This window comes from Bombyx mandarina, chromosome 15 (genome assembly GCF_030267445.1).
Source record: "Bombyx mandarina strain Sakado chromosome 15, ASM3026744v2".
NCBI lineage: Eukaryota > Metazoa > Arthropoda > Insecta > Lepidoptera > Bombycidae > Bombyx > Bombyx mandarina.
Window position 1 is genome coordinate 13624266 of NC_143221.1, and position 20453 is coordinate 13644718.

A 20453-nucleotide genomic window follows, 5' to 3' on the forward strand; every position below is an offset into this window, starting at 1 on the left:
TTTAAAATAAATAAATGGGGAACAAACAATGATTAACAGTGAACAATCAAGAACAAATGATGAACAAACGAATTAATAGAAAATAAGTAGAAAACAGGAAAAAAAAAATTTTTTGAGGGGCTAACTTCATTCACCTCAATTAATTGGTAAACAGTTTAATTAAAAAAAAAAAAAAAAAAATTAAATAATGTACATTGGCGTAAAGTTAGACCAAATACATTTTTTCCATCCTCCTACCTATCGTTATGAAGGTATAAAAAAGATAGGGAGTTCACATAGGTAATATAAACAAATAAGTAAATAATATGTTCATTATTTATCTTTCAAGAGATAATGTCGGTATACATTATAATAACTTTTTTACACAGTCGAAATTATATTCCTAACATTAGTAAAATAACATTTTAATTTTTTTTTTATAGGTTATGTATTGAAAGTGTTGGAAAATTATTTCATGTTTTAGCTGGAAAACGACATTGAGAATTATATGCAATACAAGATAATGGGCTCCATCAAATGAATTCGAATGAAACCAAACTGTTTACCATCCAAATTCGATTGTCGGGCAGATAGAAAACGAAAATTCACTCAAAGTGAACCTCGGCCTGCATTTGTGAAACGGCAAAGACTCACTATTGTCAAAGAGATTGAAGAGACGACTAAAAATGAGATGTGTTATATTATTATACCTTTGCCATCTTGTAGTCAAGGTAGGTGTAACTGTCAATAATTAGTAACACTCACAGATCTCATAATCAAATAACAATATCAGAAAAAAGGAGAATAGTTAGTTAGTTAGTGGAAGTAGTCAAAATGGGCAAGTGGACCTCAGTTCCTATTACATAAGGTACTAGGAAGTTTGTGATAATGAAAATTTATCACAGTGTAATATCACTTACTTACTTTAACAGTGAAGGAAAACATTGTGATGAAACCTGCACACCTAAATGTTCTTAGGATTTTCTAAGTGTGTAATCCACCAACCAGCACTAGGCCAGCGTGGTGGACTAAGGCCTAAAAACCCTCTCAATAGTAGTGGAGGCCAGTGTCCAGCAAGGGGATATATTATATGGGCTGATGATGATGACTAGGAAGTTACATACTACTACTACTACTACAGTACACATATAATCCTATATATTTACAAACTATAAGTTTGTTGGGTTCCTAGAAATTGCTAACATTATTTCATATTTCCAGATGTCCAGCCACTTGAAAATAGGTGTAGTAATGACAAAGCTATCCAAGTAGCTCCAGCACAGGAACACAAAGGCAAGGCAAGTGTGTATTGCCACATCACCCCTTAATATATCTGAAGCAAGTACAAGTAAACAATCAGAACCAGCAAAAAGGAAACTGTTGTTCCTGAGTACAAATTTGACAGTGATGAGTCAAATGCACCAGCAACAGAAGGATCAACAGTTGACTATGAGTTATAGAAGAAGATTAATTAATATTTATTTAAATTAATATTAATGAATATTAATTTTAATTATCGTGCAAAATTTGTGGTCAAAACATATGTGTATTTTATAAATAAATATTCATTCTCAGTATTAATGTTGTTTTAATCTTCGATTGAAAAATTGGTTCATATTTTCGAATAACATAAACACGTGACTTTAAGCATAAACATCTTTTTTAGATAAATACTTTATTTAGCTTTGCTGGATTTATCCAAGATTTCGACATACCAAAATTTCATACAGGAAAGACAGAGATAGATAGCTATCTGATTGAATACCCTTGTAGAATTGAGCTTCGAAGAAAGCTCTTTTCTTCTTCTCTTCAAAGTTTATTCTTATTCTTTATTAGAATTTATTCTAGTTTGCACAGCTTCTCTAACCGACACTGCATGGAATAAATAATCATTATAATTATAAAATATATTTCTGTTTCCATACCATACAATTTTCATAGTTCAAATATTAATTTGGATTGATATGAATTTATTTCGAAATAATTTGTATTAAACATTTGTATTTCCTCAAAATTTCTATTTCTATAATAATGACTGTGACCACCCCATAAATCAAAAAATTTAAAATATTAAAGATACCTTATTTTTAAATAATGGATTAAAAATTATAAACAAAGATAGCGTATTAAAATATGTCTATGATTCTTAAATAATTCAGTAAAGAAATAATTTTCGCATCACCGTATATAATTAATATGAATAATAGGGTATTGCCCACTATGCTAAAAAAAATCATAAATTATGTTTTTTTTGATAGGTCTACAAAAAAGCAGTGATGGGCAAAAAGTAATCAGATTAATAATTACAAATTACAGTTACATTGTAATTGGTAATTGAGATACTTTGTAACAGGTTACTTACGTAACTGATTACAGCGAGTACTTATTGTAATCAGTTATAAAGTAATTCGATTATAAGTTAATCTAATTACATTAACTGTAACAGATTACTTATGTATTTGAAACAAGTTACTTATAATTACTGATAATTGATCACATAACTATTCTGTTATGTTATGTTAGGTAACCTTACAAAAAATGTCCTACTAATCACTTTTTTGACAAACACAAAAATGAAACACATTTTATATACTTTTTTTTATAATCTTTTATCATTTTACGTTATTTTCTTTAAATTAATCATTGGCAGATTAAATTAAACAACATTATTTTGCTGATTTATAATTTAAATTACTTTTAATATGACTCTTTTTTTCAAACATTTCGTCTGACAGGCGGTTGGTTGGCTTTCGGACAATTAATCATAGTAGCGTACGAAAACAAAAAAAAGTCGAAAAGAAAAAGCAAAGTCGTCCCCCACTCCGCACACCTTCCTGTCTAGTTCACGATGAAGTGAACCTTACCTATTTATGTTTATTGAAGTACATAAAACCTACCTATCTAAAAAACCGATGTATGATATATATAAATATGTGTTTTTATTACAAGTGTTATATCCAAAGTAATTACGATTTACGATGTAATTGATTACTATGTAATTAGGTTAGATTGTAATTTAGTTATATTGCAATTAAATACATAGTATTCAATTACTTTCACATCAAAAGTAACTCTAATTACAATGTAACTGATTACTATATAATCAGATTACAGTGTAATTAAATTATTTTGTAGTTTAATTACTAATTAGATTACAAAAGTAACTAGTTACGCCCATCACTGCAAAAAAGCAAGTGAGTAATGATATGTTTCCATAAAAAAAATGGAAAAAAAAAATTAAAGAAAGATATTATGCACAAGTTCAAATGAATATGTATTATGCTAAAAGTAAAACTTGCTACTTTTGTGTAGCAAACAGCAAATTTGAAAAAAATAATCAGGTCACTATAATTAGTATTGATTTTGATCCCGAGTAAGTTGCACAGTTGTTAGGTAATGTAGTTTGTTTTTGGAAGAATAACATTTTTTCTAATCTTACACAAAAATGTAATGTTAAATACTTAAAAAAATCTTCATACCTATTTACCTTTTAGGGAGTACAAAATATTGATGTGTACAAAGTGAATGTGATTTAATAAAAATAATATTTCAATTTAAATATGTTTTATTTAAAAATTATTCCTAACATACAGGTATAGTAACCGGCAAACATCGTGAGCAAATGACCTTGGCTGCGCAGAACCGAATTTTAGATCACTTTGGTGGTGAGGGTGAGGCGCGACGGCAGGGGAAATCGTATCGAGCGCGTTATTGGTAGATCAGTCGAACCTTGCGTCCCGCACCGCGCCTTCGTTCCGCTTGCTCCCAAAAGTACGCTTGCGTACAGTGAAAATCTATCGTTATTAATCGTTAAGTTATATTTTGTTATAATTGCTTGTTGACTTTGTTGCCATTGCTATTTGTTCAGTGTTTGTTGATTTTTTATAAAAAATACACTATGCCGCGACAAACTGGTGTAGTATTCAAAAGAAAGGGTAGAAAAATTGTGTACGACGTATATTGCTTCATTATAAAACAGGGGAAGAATGATATTATGGAAAAAGTAAAACAGACTTCGGAAGCAACAAAAACATCAGTGAGTACTGTTAGGTGCATTATTAACGAAGCTAAAGGCTCTGGCTTGCTCATCGTGCTTGGGACTCCGGGTAAGAAAAGATCAGGGAAGAAGAAAGTTACCGGAATGGATAGTTTCGTTCAATCTGTAATAAAAAGATGTAATCATAATAATTACATAACAAGCAGCGAAACTCCGTACCGTAGAAAGGCTTCGAAAATTTTAAAGAAGATATACATTTTAATGGCTCGGAATGAAGTTTACGACGAATTATGAAAGAGCTAGGCTTCAGATGGAAAAAAAAACAGAAAATAATCGGAAGCTGGTAATTGAAAAAAGTAACATTCGATTACTACGAATCGAATATCTTCAAAAAATAATTAATTATAGACAAAAAAGAAGATCGAACCGACCGAGTCGTAAACTACACCGATGAGCCCTATGTCGACTTATCACGATGATGGCGACTCGGGTGATGAAAACAGTGATGATGATAATGGTCAAGATTATGATAACGAAAAAAAAATTACAAATACCAGTTTCGCTTCAACTGAACGAAGACCTGGCAACAGCTCTAGTTTTGACTTAATAGAAGGAATATCTATTTTACCCCAAGATTAAATTATTACAATTATTAACCTATATTTTTTGTTGATGTTCTAATAAATATATAAATAAATACATATGTTGATTTTAATAATTTAATTGCATTATGACGCAGAGTAAATAATGTTTTTGCACGTGAGTGTACCATGCGCAAACTTACCCCCACTACGTCAACAAATGCTCAAGAAGTTTGCCGGCTATTATACAAAGGTTACATATTATTAATCTTTATTCCTTTTCATATATATAAGCCCATATTTAGCACATTTGTGGAAAACAGAATCAAAATAATAATGAGTTGCTAGCCATACAAGACCAGCATAGAAGTCTTATTAAAATCTGTTCAGTAGTTTTTGAATGAAGAGTGAAAATACAAAAATTCCTATTTATAAGTAAGGATTACTTATTTAATTAAAGAGTCTTGTAGGTGGCAAACTATCTAAAAACTTTCTATTTTCCACCAAGTTGACATCAATTATCCTTCCTGCTTAAATATTTATTATATTGTTTTTTTTTTATACTGTAACAAGGGGTGATATTACATTTGCAATTTCTGGGAGTTTGTTGAAAAATATATTGCTTGCTTGACTTACAGATAGATCGAAATCATCAGCCAATTGAGAGAATGTTCTATTTAATTTTATTCTCATCAAACATAATATAATATTTTGTTCAGAAACATTTGTATGTTTCTCAATCAAGCCTATTATGAAATATAATTCTTGTGGAAGACCAATATATAAACGTGGTTTATTTTTCACTTTAGATAAAGTTGTTAACACATTCATTTTTTCAACTTTTTTAGTCTTCTTGAGAGCTATAGTCTGCAGTGCACAAGTCTTTGATGGAGTGAAGATATAGAGAGATAACTCATAGTCAACAATTGATCCTTCTGTTGCTGGTGCATTTGACTCATCACTGTCAAGTTTGTCCTCAGGAACAACAGTTTTCTTTTTGCTGGTTCTGATTGTTTACTTGTACTTGCTTCAGATATATTAAGGGGTGATGTGGCAATACACACTTGCCTTGCCTTTGTGTTCCTGTGCTGGAGCTACTTGGATAGCTTTGTCATTACTACACCTATTTTCAAGTGGCTAGACATCTGGAAATATGAAATAATGTTAGCAATTTCTAGGTACCCAACAAACTTATAGTTTGTAAATATATAGGATTATATGTGTACTGTAGTAGTAGTAGTAGTAGTAGTATGTAACTTCCTAGTCATCATCATCAGCCCATATAATATATCCCCTTGCTGGACACTGGCCTCCACTACCATTGAGAGGGTTTTTAGGCCTTAGTCGACCACGCTGGCCTAGTGCTGTTTGATGGATTACACACTTAGAAAATCCTAAGGACATTTAGGTGTGCAGGTTTCATCACAATGTTTTCCTTCACTGTTAAAGTAAGTAAATGATATTACACTGTGATAAATTTTCATGATCACAAACTTCCTAGTACCTTATGTAATAGGAACTGAGGTCCACTTGCCCATTTTGGCTACTTCCACTAACTAACTAACTATTCTCCTTTTTTCTGATATTGTTATTTGTATAACGTAGTGATTACTTGCTCAGTGGTTATTTGATTATGAGATCTGTGAGTGTTACTAATTATTGACAGTTACACCTACCTTGACTACAAGATGGCAAAGGTATAATAATATAACACATCTCATTTTTAGTCGTCTCTTCAATCTCTTTGACAATAGTGAGTCTTTGCCGTTTCACAAATGCAGGCCGAGGTTCACTTTGAGTGAATTTTCGTTTTCTATCTGCCCGACAATCGAATTTGGATGGTAAACAGTTTGGTTTCATTCGAATTCATTTGATGGAGCCCATTATCTTGTATTGCATATAATTCTCAATGTCGTTTTCCAGCTAAAACATGAAATAATTATCCAACACTTTCAATACATAACCTATAAAAAAATATTAAAATGTTATTTTACTAATGTTAGGAATATAATTTCGACTGTGTAAAAAAGTTATTATAATGTATACCGACATTATCTCTTGAAAGATAAATAATGAACATATTATTTACTTATTTGTTTATATTACCTATGTGAACTCCCTATCTTTTTTATACCTTCATAACGATAGGTAGGAGGATGGAAAAAATGTATTTGGTCTAACTTTACGCCAATGTACATTAATTCATTTTTTTTTTTTTTTTTTAATTAAACTGTATACCAATTAATTGCTCCTTCAGGATTTATATTTGTTTTTTTTTTCACGATTAAAACCGTGTAGAAAGTTTAGGCATTATAGTTGACGCATGCGCAGTACACATATTTTGCATACATTTAATCAACTAATACAAATAGTAAATTAAACAAAAAACGAGTAATTTCGAAAGAGAACAAACGTGTTTTATATAAGAACAATCGAAAATGAATATTTACGAGTCATTAAGCACGAAAAAATTTAAAAAATTGCAATCGAGGGGCTAACTTGTACATATATTTTTAATATTTTTTTTAAAATAAATAAATGCAGAACAAACAATTATTAACAGTGAACAATCAAGAACAAATGATGAACAAACGAATTAATAGAAAATAAGTAGAAAATAGGAAAGAAAATTTTTTTTGAGGGGCTAACTTCATTCACCTACCAACTTCATTCAATAACGTTACTGTAATTGTACCTATATGAAACGAATTTTAAAGGTATCGATAAACGGGGTGATTAGGGACAAATCGCAACTTTATGAGCAATTTTAAGGTAGTTGTTGATGTATTGATGCTATATCAGGATCAAAATGATTGAGTCTTGGAGGTATCTTTGTTATTCAATGTAAAAATATGCAATTAGAATTCCAGTTTAGCAAAAATAGGTGATATCCCTATTCACCGGAAATTGGGGTTAATGGGGACGAAAAATTAGTATCAATAGAGAAATTCGCTAGGGCTAGCACTACTTGGTTTTAATTTATTTATTTAGTTGCACCAACAAAGTGATTTTTTTTATTTTTTTATCTGAGCTAAGAGATTAGGTGTGTCGGTTATTCCATGGATTAATTTGCTTAGAAATATACCACCCATTAGTTCCCTCCGGTTAAGAAAAGAGTCTAGATTAAAGTGGCGAAGTATGTCTCTATAGCTGGGTAACTTTCTACCCAGATTGTAGTTGTAAGACAAGTTCCATAGAAACCGTTTCGGGACACTTTCTAATCGTTTCTTGTATATCTCATAATAAGGATTCCACACAATGCAGCAATATTCTAAGGTACTGCGTACGAGAGCATTATAAATTGTGAAATTAATAATAAATTTCCGATTTTGCGAATAAAATTGAAATTATTAAAAAAAAATTTTTTATGCCAATTCGATCTAAATATCCCTTTTAGCGTAAGTTATAAGAATCAAGTGGATACCCCCACTCTGAACAAATATTAATATATTTTATTATATATTTTTCTGCTTCTGCCTTGGACATTTTTGTCCACCTTGAGATTTCATTGTTCTTATTATATGTCTGTGCAAAACCAACGAACTTATATTAAAATGCTTAGCTATTTCAACTAAAGGCTTATTCCCAATTTCATAGGCTTCTATTGCTGTTTTTAATATTAAGGGATCATATCTATACTAATGCCGGCCACTGACATGCGCGCAAATATTCGTACATTGTACGAATGTTTGCGCATGTGAAGGGCCGTCAAACATTCATTCGCAAACCTAGCGGCTGTGCAAATGGGTTCGCTTACTCAATTTGCGAACCCGTTTGCGCTTCCTCCTACACTTGTTTACGAATGTCTCACGAATTTCTCCTCCTTTTTAATTCGTCAATAGAACATTGAAAAGAAAAAGAGTTTTGAATTCTTTCCCAGACATCATTAACAGCCATGCTGTTTTTATGGGATTTCTTTTGATGAAGATACGCTACACAGTAGACGTCACGAACTATGAAAATGGCGATACGTCTGTTACCTTCGCAATCGTCGGCGCAACTGGGCAAGCGAATGTGTGGGAGACTACGCGAAGGTTCGAAGGTTCGCGCGCTTTGATTTCTGTTAAAAAACCGACACAGCTTGGAAAACCACGAATGCAGCGAAAACTTTGCATAATCATTCGCAAATGTCGTCCTACACTTGCGGGTTTGCGTATTCGTGCGCATGTGAGTGACCGGTGTAATATATAAATCTACAGTGGTTTTTACGGATGTTCCGTTAAAACTAATGAACCATGCATTCTATTGACTTGAAACTTGGTATATAACTAAGAAATACATGTACTTAATGGATAGGCTAATATTTATATGAGTGTTGGACTCCCTACACTAGTTGCGGGGGCGTTAATGATGAGAATCTTTGTGGGGTGAGAAATAATCATGTCAATTTTAAATGCCCAGCGAAGCGGACGGGTACAGCTAGTCTCTTATAAGGCTTTGCACTCTTTGATACACGCGAGGCATATATCTACAAATAGAAAACAATACGCAACTGATAATATAAATATTAGCTAAACAATAAAATAACACTGCATTAATAATTAAATAAAAGTTCTAGACAAAAACATCATGAATAAACCAGATTCTTACCAACACATTTAAAAAAGATTGTTATCACTACATAGGCAACCCTACAAACCTGTGCCTATTTATATTAAGGTGCTCCCATTCAACTTATTCTTATCCCAATTGACTCCTTTTTCGTTGTTATTTATACCTGAAACGTCCCCGCTATCCCCAAAAACAACAGATTTTTACATGTATTTTTATATTATCAAAAAAGATTAAAACCAATAACAACTGAGACTTACTCTTAATATATATGATGGTTCAAACACTAAATAACGTTTGTAAATAACAGTTATCTTCTATTATTATCAAATAAATAAAAGAGAGCAAAGTTTCTAGCACTAAAATAATTACCACCACAAGAAGTTAATTTGAAATGTGATTTTTTAAAAGTTAGCAGCTATTATCATGCATATTCAGAGTCGTTTTGTGAACTTTCAACATTCTACTATTAAACTACACAAAATGGAAGATTTTTCAACGAATATAAAACTAATATTGAGCGCCGAAAGATTTTCCTGGTTTTCCCCCATTCACCTCTCAATCTCTAATCACCCCGTTTACGGGACCTATCTATATATTATATTATCTGTTAAATGTCATGGCCTAAAGGTCTAGATACCAGGCCATAAACTCAAAAAAAATATCTGATAAATGTCACCTATCAAATCTGATCAATAACACTTGCTTATAAAATAAAATTTGTAAATAAAATAGTCTAACGAAAGTCTTGGTTTCGTTTCTATGCTGTAATTCATGGACATTTTGTAAGTGATTCAAAATGGATCTTGCCAAATCGTTATTCAGTTCAAGAGATCATGTTGGGTATGTCGGTCGTGAAGACCACGAACGTAAGATTAGTGCAGCGCTGAACGATGATGACCCTGAAGACGTGATCGACGCGATTAGAGGACTAAACATAGCTGATGAACTTCTTCCTGCGCCAGGAGGGTCATTTTCTGCTCTAACGCCTAGTATGGTGCCCCAAGACATAATGGCTAAACTAGCACAACCAGAATCCGAAGGACACGGAGGTGGACTACCAGACTACAGTTTCGACGAGTTTGGCTTTTGTATTGAAGAAGAAGATGGTCCGGAACAAAGCTCAAACAAATTATTAGCTAATGCATTTGTTGAAGATGATCAACATAGACTGCAATGGGAGTTTTACAGCAAAGAAATTAATTTTACCGAAGGCAGTGGTAAGCTTGAAAAATCAGATAAACTACAGAAAATGGTCAAAGATGGTGTACCACATTCACTTAGGCCTCAAGTCTGGATGCATTTATGTGGAGCTAACAAGAAACGAGCATCAACTGAAATAACATATCATGAAATTGTAAGGGCATCAAGTGATGATGGTTTGGTAACCAGCAAACAAATAGAAAAAGATTTAGTCCAAATTCTGCCTAATAATGTTTGTTTCTCACATCCAACTAGCACTGGTGTACCTCGGCTTAGACGCATCCTCAGAGCCTTAGCATGGCTCTATCCAGACATTGGATACTGTCAAGGGACAGGAATGATTGCAGCATCACTATTACTATTAATGGAAGAAGAAGAAGCATTCTGGATAATGTGTACAACAGTGGAAGATCTTTTACCAGCTTCTTATTATTCATCAACACTGATTGGAATCCAAGCAGATCAAAAAGTTTTAAGGAGTCTTATATCAAACTATTTACCAGGCATCGACCAGGTCCTTAATGCTCACGACATTGAACTATCACTTATCACAATGCATTGGTTTCTAACTTTGTATGCTAATGTAGTCCATATGAAAATTTTATTAAGAATATGGGATCTATTTTTCTTTGATGGCTCTATTGTCTTGTTTAAAGTAACATTAGCGATGTTGAAAATAAAAGAGAATAGATTCACAGAAATCTCCAACTCCGCCCAAATCTTCAATGCTCTCTCTGATATACCTGGGGAAATTGATGATGTTGAACTTCTGATAAAAACCATTGATGAGGTATGTGGTGATACTCTAAGTCCTGCATTAATAGAAACACACAGAAGAAGACACTTGGCATACTTAATGGCAGATCAAGGTGCTCTTGTTGGAAATCCAAATGTTGTACCAAACTTGCCTAAGCAGCAATTGCAGAGGCGTCAAATAAAAAGAGCAAGTCTGTAATACAAACTATTTTGTTTGGGGAAGATGGTAGTAATGAAGATGCTATTTCTAAGAATGTGAAGCAAACTGAAATACTAGTGGACTTGAGAGAAGCAATACTACAGGTTGCAAGGCACTTCCTAGCTTTAGAACCACAACTGACTTCAGAAGTTCAAATGACAGCTGATTACACCATGCAGAGTCATGCTGCTGATAGGGAAAGATACGTTAATGTTTCCAGAAGCAAGAGGCGAAGGGCAAAAGCTCTATTAGACTTTGAGAGAAGAGATGGTGATGAATTAGGATTCAGAAAAAATGATGTTATTGAAGTTATAAGTTCCAGAGATGAACACTGTTGGATTGGAGAACTAAACGGGTTGAGGGGCTGGTTTCCTGCTAGATTTGTCAAATTGCTCGATGAAAAGGGTGTAAAATATAGCAAGGCTGGTGATGATTCTGTCACGGAAAAAGCTGCACACTTAGTGAGAGGTGTATTAGCTCCAGCATTTAAAAGAGTTCTCTTGCACGGTATAAAGAGGCCAAGCTTTCTAGATGGACCATGTCATCCGTGGCTATTCATTGAAGAAGCCTCTTCTCGTGAAGTTGAAAAAGATTTTAATTCAGTTTACAGCCGCTTGGTTCTCTGTAAAACATATAGATTAGATGAAGACGGGAAGGTGTTGACTCCTGAAGAGTTATTATACAGATGTGTCCAAGCAATAAATTTATCACATGACAATGCTCATGCTCAGATGGATGTGAAACTGCGCACATTAATATGTATGGGCTTAAATGAAGAAGCACTACATCTGTGGCTTGAAGTATTGTGTTCTTGTGTTGATGTCGTTCAAAAATGGTATCATCCATGGTCATTTATAAATTCCCCTGGATGGGTACAGATCAAATGTGAATTACGTATACTTTCTCAGTTTGGTTTCAATTTGAACCCCGATTGGGAGCTTCCATTGAAAAAAGATACACAAAATCAGCCACTGAAGGAAGGTGTAAGAGATATGCTTGTTAAACACCATTTATTCTCGTGGGACTTGTGAACTACATGAATTTATTATAATACAATGAATGTTGCGTAATGTATACATTCACACATAGTTTTTCCAGTCTTATTTTTTTAACATGCTACAATTGTACATTTTCCGAAAGGTCCTTATATCATAGTACCATCAATTTATGATAGATGGTGCAGTATCTACGTATGTTTGAGTGAACTACATAATCTACATACGTTTATCAAAATCCTATTGGTAACTGAAGTAGAGTGTGACTGGTTTCACTAGTAGTAATAAGTAAAATACTAATTAATAATAAGTTCGATGAGCCTAATTTATTATACAATTTAAAATTCATTAAAAAATAACTATTATGTATTCAGCTTCCATAGTAAATTAAATCATTTTCAGGTAAAACGAAGTAGCACAGTGTGACATTAACACAAAAAACCTATACTGATCTCATAACATTATTTTTGTTATTCTACAGAGAAAGTAAAACTATTTTGTAAACTTAAAAATGTTTTTTGTGTTCTGAAGCCGAAAAGCGAAAAAAACTAAACCTTATCAAACCAAAGCTATCCGTATTTCCGTATTACAGCCACATAAGGTGAATATTTGAGTATCTTACAGATTGTATGTTGGGACTGTTCTCGAAACCTATAGACAACAATATAAAACAAAGGGCGACTCCTATAACTTGAGACTGATTTCATATATCTATTAGAGACCTGTGACGATCGATCATTTTCTGCAATCGGGCTCAATATTTGAGAAAGATCACATATCCGTCGCAGCTTTAGGCGTCCGAGGAATTAGCAGCTTAGGATTCCTATGTCCTTCCCATGTTCCTATGTCTATGAGCGACGGCGCATGATAAGTCCATTAGTTGGGCTACATAACCCTCCAATCCCTATAGTCCCGCTTTTACAGGTTAGCCGTCGCAGCTCCGTGGTTCGTGTGGAACGTTGACCTACACGACGACCTGGGCCTCGAATCAATTCGGAAATACATGAAGTCAGTGTCGGAATGGTACTTCGATAAGGCATCAATGCATGCAATGCATGATAATCGCCTTATCGTTGCCGCCGCTGACTACTTCCCGAATCCTGAACACGCAGGAGCCAGGCCAGTCACCGTCGACGCCCTAGAAACGTCCTTACGGATCCATCGGATTCAATAACCTTTGCATTAGACGCCTTCAGCTCAAACACTAGGAGCAGGCTTAGTTACCCCGGTAACCGTGCTTGTCGAACTCAACAAAGAGGTCGACGTGCAACCTAACCCATGCATCAGCCCGCTGAATTTCTCGCCGGATCTTCTCAGCGGGTCACGGTCATAGATACCTATAGTGTCTATTAAATTTATATAAACTACCTTATATTTGTGTTTTTAAATTTAAAGAACGCGCTTCGTGACTTACTCCACAAACTAGACGTGCCATCTTAACTGTATAACGGCCGTTTTCAATAACCTATCTATCCCTAGTTTCGGTTACTAAAGATAGACAAATCTATATTTTTGTCCTTACTTACGTTCCAATAACCTATCGACGGGCAGCAGTTCCTATCGGATTTATCTATCCATCGTCGGGAGGACGGATAACCTGCTAAAGATAGAACGCTCATACAAATCGTGCTTACTTCCGTTTCAATATGAGTTTTAAGTAACTCTCCGGTAGGCGGCGCTATCTCTAGTATGGGCATTCGCTTATCTGTTAAAATCGGCCGGTTACATGTTTATCTTTCGAAAGTAAATCGCTATAATTTAATAATTGTTTCTCTTCATATTGGCATATTGTAGCAGTGATGATAGTGATATGGAATTATTTCAAATGATAATGGATTGTGATGCAGATAGTGATAGTGAGGCCGATATCATATGGTTAGGAAAATAAAGATCGTATGAATTACATGGCGAAGATCAATAATTACGAATTTGACTATAGATTTCTGAGCAAAGGTGTTGTGAATGAATTGATTAATTTAATGAGACCATATTTGAGTGTAACGTCAAAAAGGTAAGATAAATTTTAACGATAAAAGTACTCGTTATTACAACTTATATTTGTTTATAGCAATTGCAAAATTATACCTAATTTTTGTTGTGTTACAAAATCACACTCAACAGGAATTCTATAATACTGCTGGATTCCCATGGTGCCCTAAATGACATTCATATACTAATACAATAACCTGGTAGGCTATTTACCTTCATTCTTATTACACACTAATACCTCTACATTTTATATTTGTGTTACAGATTCAAATATAGGAGAGGAATTTAGAAATAGAAAAAGAGTATTTTGAATGTGTAATTTGTGTGCAATGCATCATTGATGTTTCAAAATGTTGTTGCTTGATGGCCTGGGTCTACTCATGATACAACTATAATTAACCATTCCGATTGAAAAGGTATTTCTTATTTATATTACCTTATTTATATTATTATTATTATATATTATTATTATATTTTTATTTATTTATATTATATATTTAGGTGTTTATATGAATTTAATATGACACTATTATAATAAATTATCTACATATCAAGAGAACATTGATAACAAGGTGGACTTGGAAATTGCTATTTGCTTGCCGCTAGAGGCTATCCCCACAACCCTATCTTTTAACGTGATTAATTAACCCACATACTCAATCGGAACGATTTAAAATGAATCACATATTAAAACAAGAAATACTATAGAGAGGTAATCTTTTTTTTAGTTAAGAGCTTGTTATACTGTATTGTAAAATAATTTAAGCGAATAATGTATAATTTTCAGATGCATTGGTGTTTGTAAAAGAAGACTCCCTGTATATCATTGAAAAGTAGATTAAAACTAGAAAATATGCAAGCTGTTATTATAGCTGCCATGCTGCATAATATCGTCAGAAGTATGAATTTAGAAGAATTAGAATCAGAAATTTCAGTCGCAGATACATTACAGGAAAATAATATAATTGTTCATAACAATTTTTCAAAACTTACATCTGAAATACAACTATGTACTTATAAATAATTGCTTCCAAAGATAATTTATAAAATAAACTCCAAAGATAATTTGACTATTTTTTATTTTCCAAAATGATAATTACATGGTAGTTAGTACATGCAAGATATTTAATTTAGAATTTGTACATATACTTAAAAAACTATCTAACATAAAATTATTATTGCCTACTTAATTTATGAAATTTAATATTCCTTTTAAGTAATTTTTAATTTTTTAAATTATCTAAATCTAACTTAACTTTTGCTACCCTTTTCTTTATTTTCCAAGTCAAGTCTCTTTTTTGCTATTAGATATTCTGCTAATGCATTGTCCCTATGCTAGCCTTGCATTTCTTTTCTTCCATCTTGTTTCCGCTTGGCTGTAAAAGTGTTAAAAATATTATATGTGACCTACAACAATGTGCATGCTTTATCCAAAATTTCATCTGCAATCCTTACCACCTCCAGCCTGTAACAAAGAGCATAATTATTTCAAATACTACGGCAACCTGAAGAAAAAATCATGTTTATCAATGTGTTATTAGAGACAAACAATCAACTAATTATACTAACCTTACTAAGGTTGTTTCTTATGTTGCCGTAGCGTTCTTTAAGTTTTCCCATTTTAGTCGAAGCTGCGATGGAGTTCGTGGGAAACGACGAATCGACGAATTAAAATCATTTACAAGGGTTTGCCAAGCCTGCTCCTTCAATTTATTGTTTGTGGCATTTGTTGCCTTATTATTGAAATGTTTTTTCACCGCCACAAGTTCTGCTAGAATCATCGTCTCATCTTTTGTCATGGGTGCTGCCTTTCTTGACTGAAAAATATATATTTTCTAAACTTGAACTCAAAGTTTTCAAAGTAAAATTATTATTATCAATGTAGTTCATAGATACTTACAGAATTCATTTTATTTCACTGTAGCTCTTTAATTATAAACACACTTAGAATTATAAACGAAAGTTTTAAAGCGTTTTGGAGGTAAGTCATCATCTAATATAGTAGGTAAACAATAGAAAAACAAACAAAAGAATCTGATCACTGCTTATTGGCAAACGGACTGTCAAAACGTTTCGTTTCATAATTTCGACTAGGATAAAAATAGCAATACGTCCAATTTAAAAAAATCTACATATGTTTTTATTACTTTTTGTTATAAACAAATGTGTTTATCTATATGTATGTCTACAATATGCTGGTTAAATTATAGTAATAATTTAGAATAAAATAAAATAAGTCTTGATCCTGATGTTGTTTCGTATTTGTAGTAGAACGAAACGTATCAAGAGGCTCGGATAAATCGGAGGGAAGAAGCTATCTACTGTTGGTTAAAGAGAGATAGCACTTATCCGTGATTGTGAAACGCAAACTAAGGATAGATACGCTCTTGCTGATATTCGGAGATAGCTATCTATCCGAAAACTCAGATACGTTATTGAAAACGGCCGTAAAATGATGTACTATCATCAAAATTACAGGAATTTCCGAGTTTGTTAAACGAGTATTGTTATATAATTGTGTATAATCTATGTAGATACATTCGCGAAGCAGTTGCTCTTGATTTTCTAGGTCTCCTTCGGGGGCGCTCGGGCAGCTGTTAGCAAATCCCACCCTTCCTGGCTGAGCCTTTGCTCGCCCATCTGTCCTAGTGAAAGTGGAAAGGCCTCCGAGCCACCAGTAATCTTTCAATCATAAAAAAAAGTTGAGCCTTATTATGGGTTCATCTACCAACAATGGCCCAAAACGATGGTTGCGATCAGAATGTGATTTGGCTGTGCCCCTAGCATCGTTGACTTCCTAGAGATACGGAAACCATTCATCAGATGAGCCTGATAGTTTACAATGACATTAAAATATTATTTATTTTCATCTTGACTCAATTCTATTCCACATCGAAAGAACATATACTAACTATATAACTTAATAAACTAACTATAACATAGACCAGTCCAATTTAGATTGAAATACATTAAAACTTTATTAGGTATATCTTATGCATATAAAAAACCGAGGGGCCTAAATCAAATATTAAGAAGTGTGTTAATGTTCTTAAACAGCGAATAAGATTTATTTTAACTAGTTAAATGATATCGGTTTCAAATATCATTTTAAACTAAACAAAATAACGCAGATAAAGTATTTAAAAACTCGATACACGATATAAGCCTATTGACCCAAGAGCCCGCGACAGCCAGACCTTCGTTATTTTATAAAAGCTGAAAATTTCTCTGTGTATGTCTCCAACACAGGTAAGAACGACCCGCGATTATAGAGTTTCGATTGTGGTTACTTGGGCAGGTAACAGGCAGTAAAGGTATATAAAATAGTACCTTAAATTCGTTAAAGTATAAAGGTTTTTTTTTTAATATTTACTCCAGAATATCTTTAGAAATCATGATATCCGTTGCCGGACACTTTTTCCAGTTGTTACCCCCTGCCAGACACCCCTAAACTTTAATAAATTTTAATTATACTTTCGTTATACTATAAAAGCTAAATTTTATATATGTTACTTAGGGACTTATAAAAATATGTTACCCCAATAGCCGGACAGTTTTAATGGTTCTTACATCTTGCCAGACACATTGAGAGCCCGCTGTAGGTGCGAGCGCGAGGTAGCAACTGTTCAAGCGGGTGTGAGCGAGATAGAGTGCTTAGTCTATTGTGATCATTTAAGATATCCAATAAAAAAATTATTTTATTACGTTCATAGCAATATTATAGAAAATAAAAATGTTATTTTAATGTCATAAAGTACAAACAAAATATTACATGTCAAAGAAAAATATTTAATCGTTCTTATAATTTTCCTCATTGTCGTCGATATTGAACTGATGAATAAGCCGATATCAATATCGCCTTATTCATCAGTTTCTGTAAAAAATTAAGAAAAATTATACAATTTGAATAATAAAAAAAATATGTACAATAATTTGTCATAATAATTACATACCTGATTGAGTTTTGAGCGAATCTCTAACATAACTCGGTAGTAGATCTTGGTGTTTGTCATCTTTCAATACCCTGCCATCATTATCCGGTTCCATATGAGGTTGGATTTTTTAGATGAGCATTATTCCAAATGGTATATACAGAATTTGATCGCAAAAATTGCTGCAATAGCTCGCTTTTACAAGGTGGTAGATTGCTAACGTCAAAATTTCGCAATTTCTTTCGGTCAAAAGCTTCGTTTACATTAGAGACTGTATAGGAGTCGATGAATAATTGAAGTCGAGCAGCATCAATATCAATTACATTACGGACATTGTAAGCATTGCATATAGACCTCTATTATAGATGTTTTGTTGTTGATCTAAATTTTCAATTGATTCGCTGTTACGGAAATTTTTGAAAGCTTCCTGGTACTCTGGATATTTTTTAAATGTTTTGTATAGTTTTAATTTTCCTTTCCTGAAGAACGCAGGATAAATCCTTTTTTTTTATGATTGAAAGATTACTGGTGGCCCGGAGGCCTTTCCAGCTTCACCAGGACAATTGTTGAGTGAGTTCCACCTGATGTGTTTACAATTTAGGTCGCCCGCCAGAATGACAAAGCTTCCCATGCCGAGTAGCGCCTCGATATCACTGCTTAGAACGGATAAATCCTATAAACGACAGCTGATGTGCAGTAAAAGATCACAATAGACTAAGCACTCTATCTCGCTCTCACCCGCTTGAACAGTTGCTACCTCGCGCTCGCACCTACAGTGGGCTCTCAATGTGTCTGGCAAGATGTAAGAACCATTAAAACTGTCCAGCTATTGGGGTAACATATTTTTATAAGTCCCTAAATAACATATATAAAATTTAGCTTTTATAGTATAACGAAAGTATAATTAAAATTTATTAAAGTTTAGGGGTGTCTGGCAGGGGGTAACAACTGGAACAAGTGTCCGGCAACTGATATAGTGATTTCTAAAGATATTCTGGAGTAAATATTTAAAAAAAAACCTTTATACTTTAACGAATTTAAGGTACTATTTTATATACCTTTACTGCCTGTTACCTGCCCAAGTAACCACAATCGAAACTCTATAATCGCGGGTCGTTCTTACCTGTGTTGGAGACATACACAGAGGAACTTTCAGCTTTTATAAAATAACGAAGGTCTGGCTGTCGCGGGCTCTTGCTCTATATGAATTTTTAACCTACATAAATTCGCTGACCCTCTCATATCCCAACACAAAGCTTTCATAGAATCCGAATAAAGTGTACACGGTACAACTGGCTATTCGTTTTGTTTTGTGTTATTCCAATAGTTTTAATAACTGCTACATACATAAGTTTTATAAATAGTTTTAAGTTTTAATAATTAATGATTAAAGAACTTGGACTTTTTGGCAGGAACGCGAGGAGTGAAGTTGTGTGATTTGTTTTATTTTGTCTATTTAGTGTTTCTTCAAGTTTAAATGTGTCATATTGGTGGTTTATTAATTGTTTAGTATCTGTGAAAGTACACAAATGTGGGAAAATGAAATAAAGCCGCTGAACGTAACTTCTCGGGATCCTCCAAAGAGTCCACTGAAAAAGCCTCAGTAAATGACCACCATTTTACTGAGATTATATTCCATCCCATATCATCTCCTTTCATTTCATTTCGTGCCATGTTTTATATTAATCAACTTTATATTTCTTTAACTTTACATTTATACAACTTTAAATTTATATTTCATATTATCATTTTTCATATGAAAAAAAATTTGATAAAACGATTAGGCTGTATGTCGGAGATTCAGTTATTAGTTTATTACAATATGCCGATAACTTGGTTATTTAAAAGTCTGACATGTCTTTTCCTTCGTTTTTTATTATTCATAAAGTGTAAATCATTTTAACGGCGAATTATAATAATCTTATTACCGTAGAATGGGGTAAATAGGGACAAAATCGACCTTCAGATTGAATTTTAAAATAGTTCCAATTAAATAGTCATTGCTCAACCAAAGAAATAAGTTGAGTCTTGAACGTACCTAGGTGATAAAAACCGTTACATTATTTTAATTATTCATTTTAAAGAAATAATCGGTAAAATAATGGCCGTCCCAATTTACCCAGCGTCCGGGGTAAATTGACACGGTTGAGGGTTAAATTGGGATATTTGTAAGGGTTGTCAACTCGCAGTACTGCGATATATAGGTAGGTGCCATATAATAATTTATATGGACCGAAATGATGAATACAATCCATAATTTAAGCACAATAC

The 20453-nt window shown here is 33.2% G+C and overlaps 1 protein-coding gene and 4 long non-coding RNA genes across 8 annotated transcripts; 3 read left to right on the top strand and 2 right to left on the bottom strand.

The window, feature by feature from the left end:
- The first annotated feature begins 91 nt into the window (after positions 1–91).
- Positions 92–1556, top strand: LOC149501521 (uncharacterized). Of its 4 annotated transcripts, none has more exons than XR_016324296.1 (3): positions 92–279; positions 464–710; positions 1201–1556. It is a non-coding gene; the product is annotated as an uncharacterized LOC149501521 (long non-coding RNA). The 4 variants fall into 4 exon arrangements; XR_016324297.1 differs by having other exon boundaries at positions 176–335; XR_016324294.1 differs by having other exon boundaries at positions 177–335; positions 423–710.
- Positions 1557–3526: 1970 nt separating this feature from the next.
- Positions 3527–7230, bottom strand: LOC149501522 (uncharacterized). Its single transcript, XR_016324172.1, has 2 exons — positions 6234–7230; positions 3527–5702 (listed from the first exon to the last, which is right to left on the bottom strand). It is a non-coding gene; the product is annotated as an uncharacterized LOC149501522 (long non-coding RNA).
- A 2524-nt stretch (positions 7231–9754) lies between these two features.
- LOC114248588 (small G protein signaling modulator 3 homolog) lies at positions 9755–12773 on the top strand. Its single transcript, XM_028181870.2, is given in 2 exon segments — positions 9755–11243; positions 11246–12773. Coding segments are annotated over 2 exon segments (2388 nt in total). The 5' UTR covers positions 9755–9907; the 3' UTR covers positions 12298–12773.
- A 1510-nt stretch (positions 12774–14283) lies between these two features.
- On the top strand, positions 14284–15315 carry LOC149501523 (uncharacterized). Its single transcript, XR_016324268.1, has 2 exons — positions 14284–14666; positions 15038–15315. It is a non-coding gene; the product is annotated as an uncharacterized LOC149501523 (long non-coding RNA).
- On the bottom strand, positions 15313–16305 carry LOC149501524 (uncharacterized). Its single transcript, XR_016324267.1, has 3 exons — positions 16151–16305; positions 15820–16067; positions 15313–15715 (listed from the first exon to the last, which is right to left on the bottom strand). It is a non-coding gene; the product is annotated as an uncharacterized LOC149501524 (long non-coding RNA).
- Between the last annotated feature and the right edge of the window lie 4148 nt (positions 16306–20453).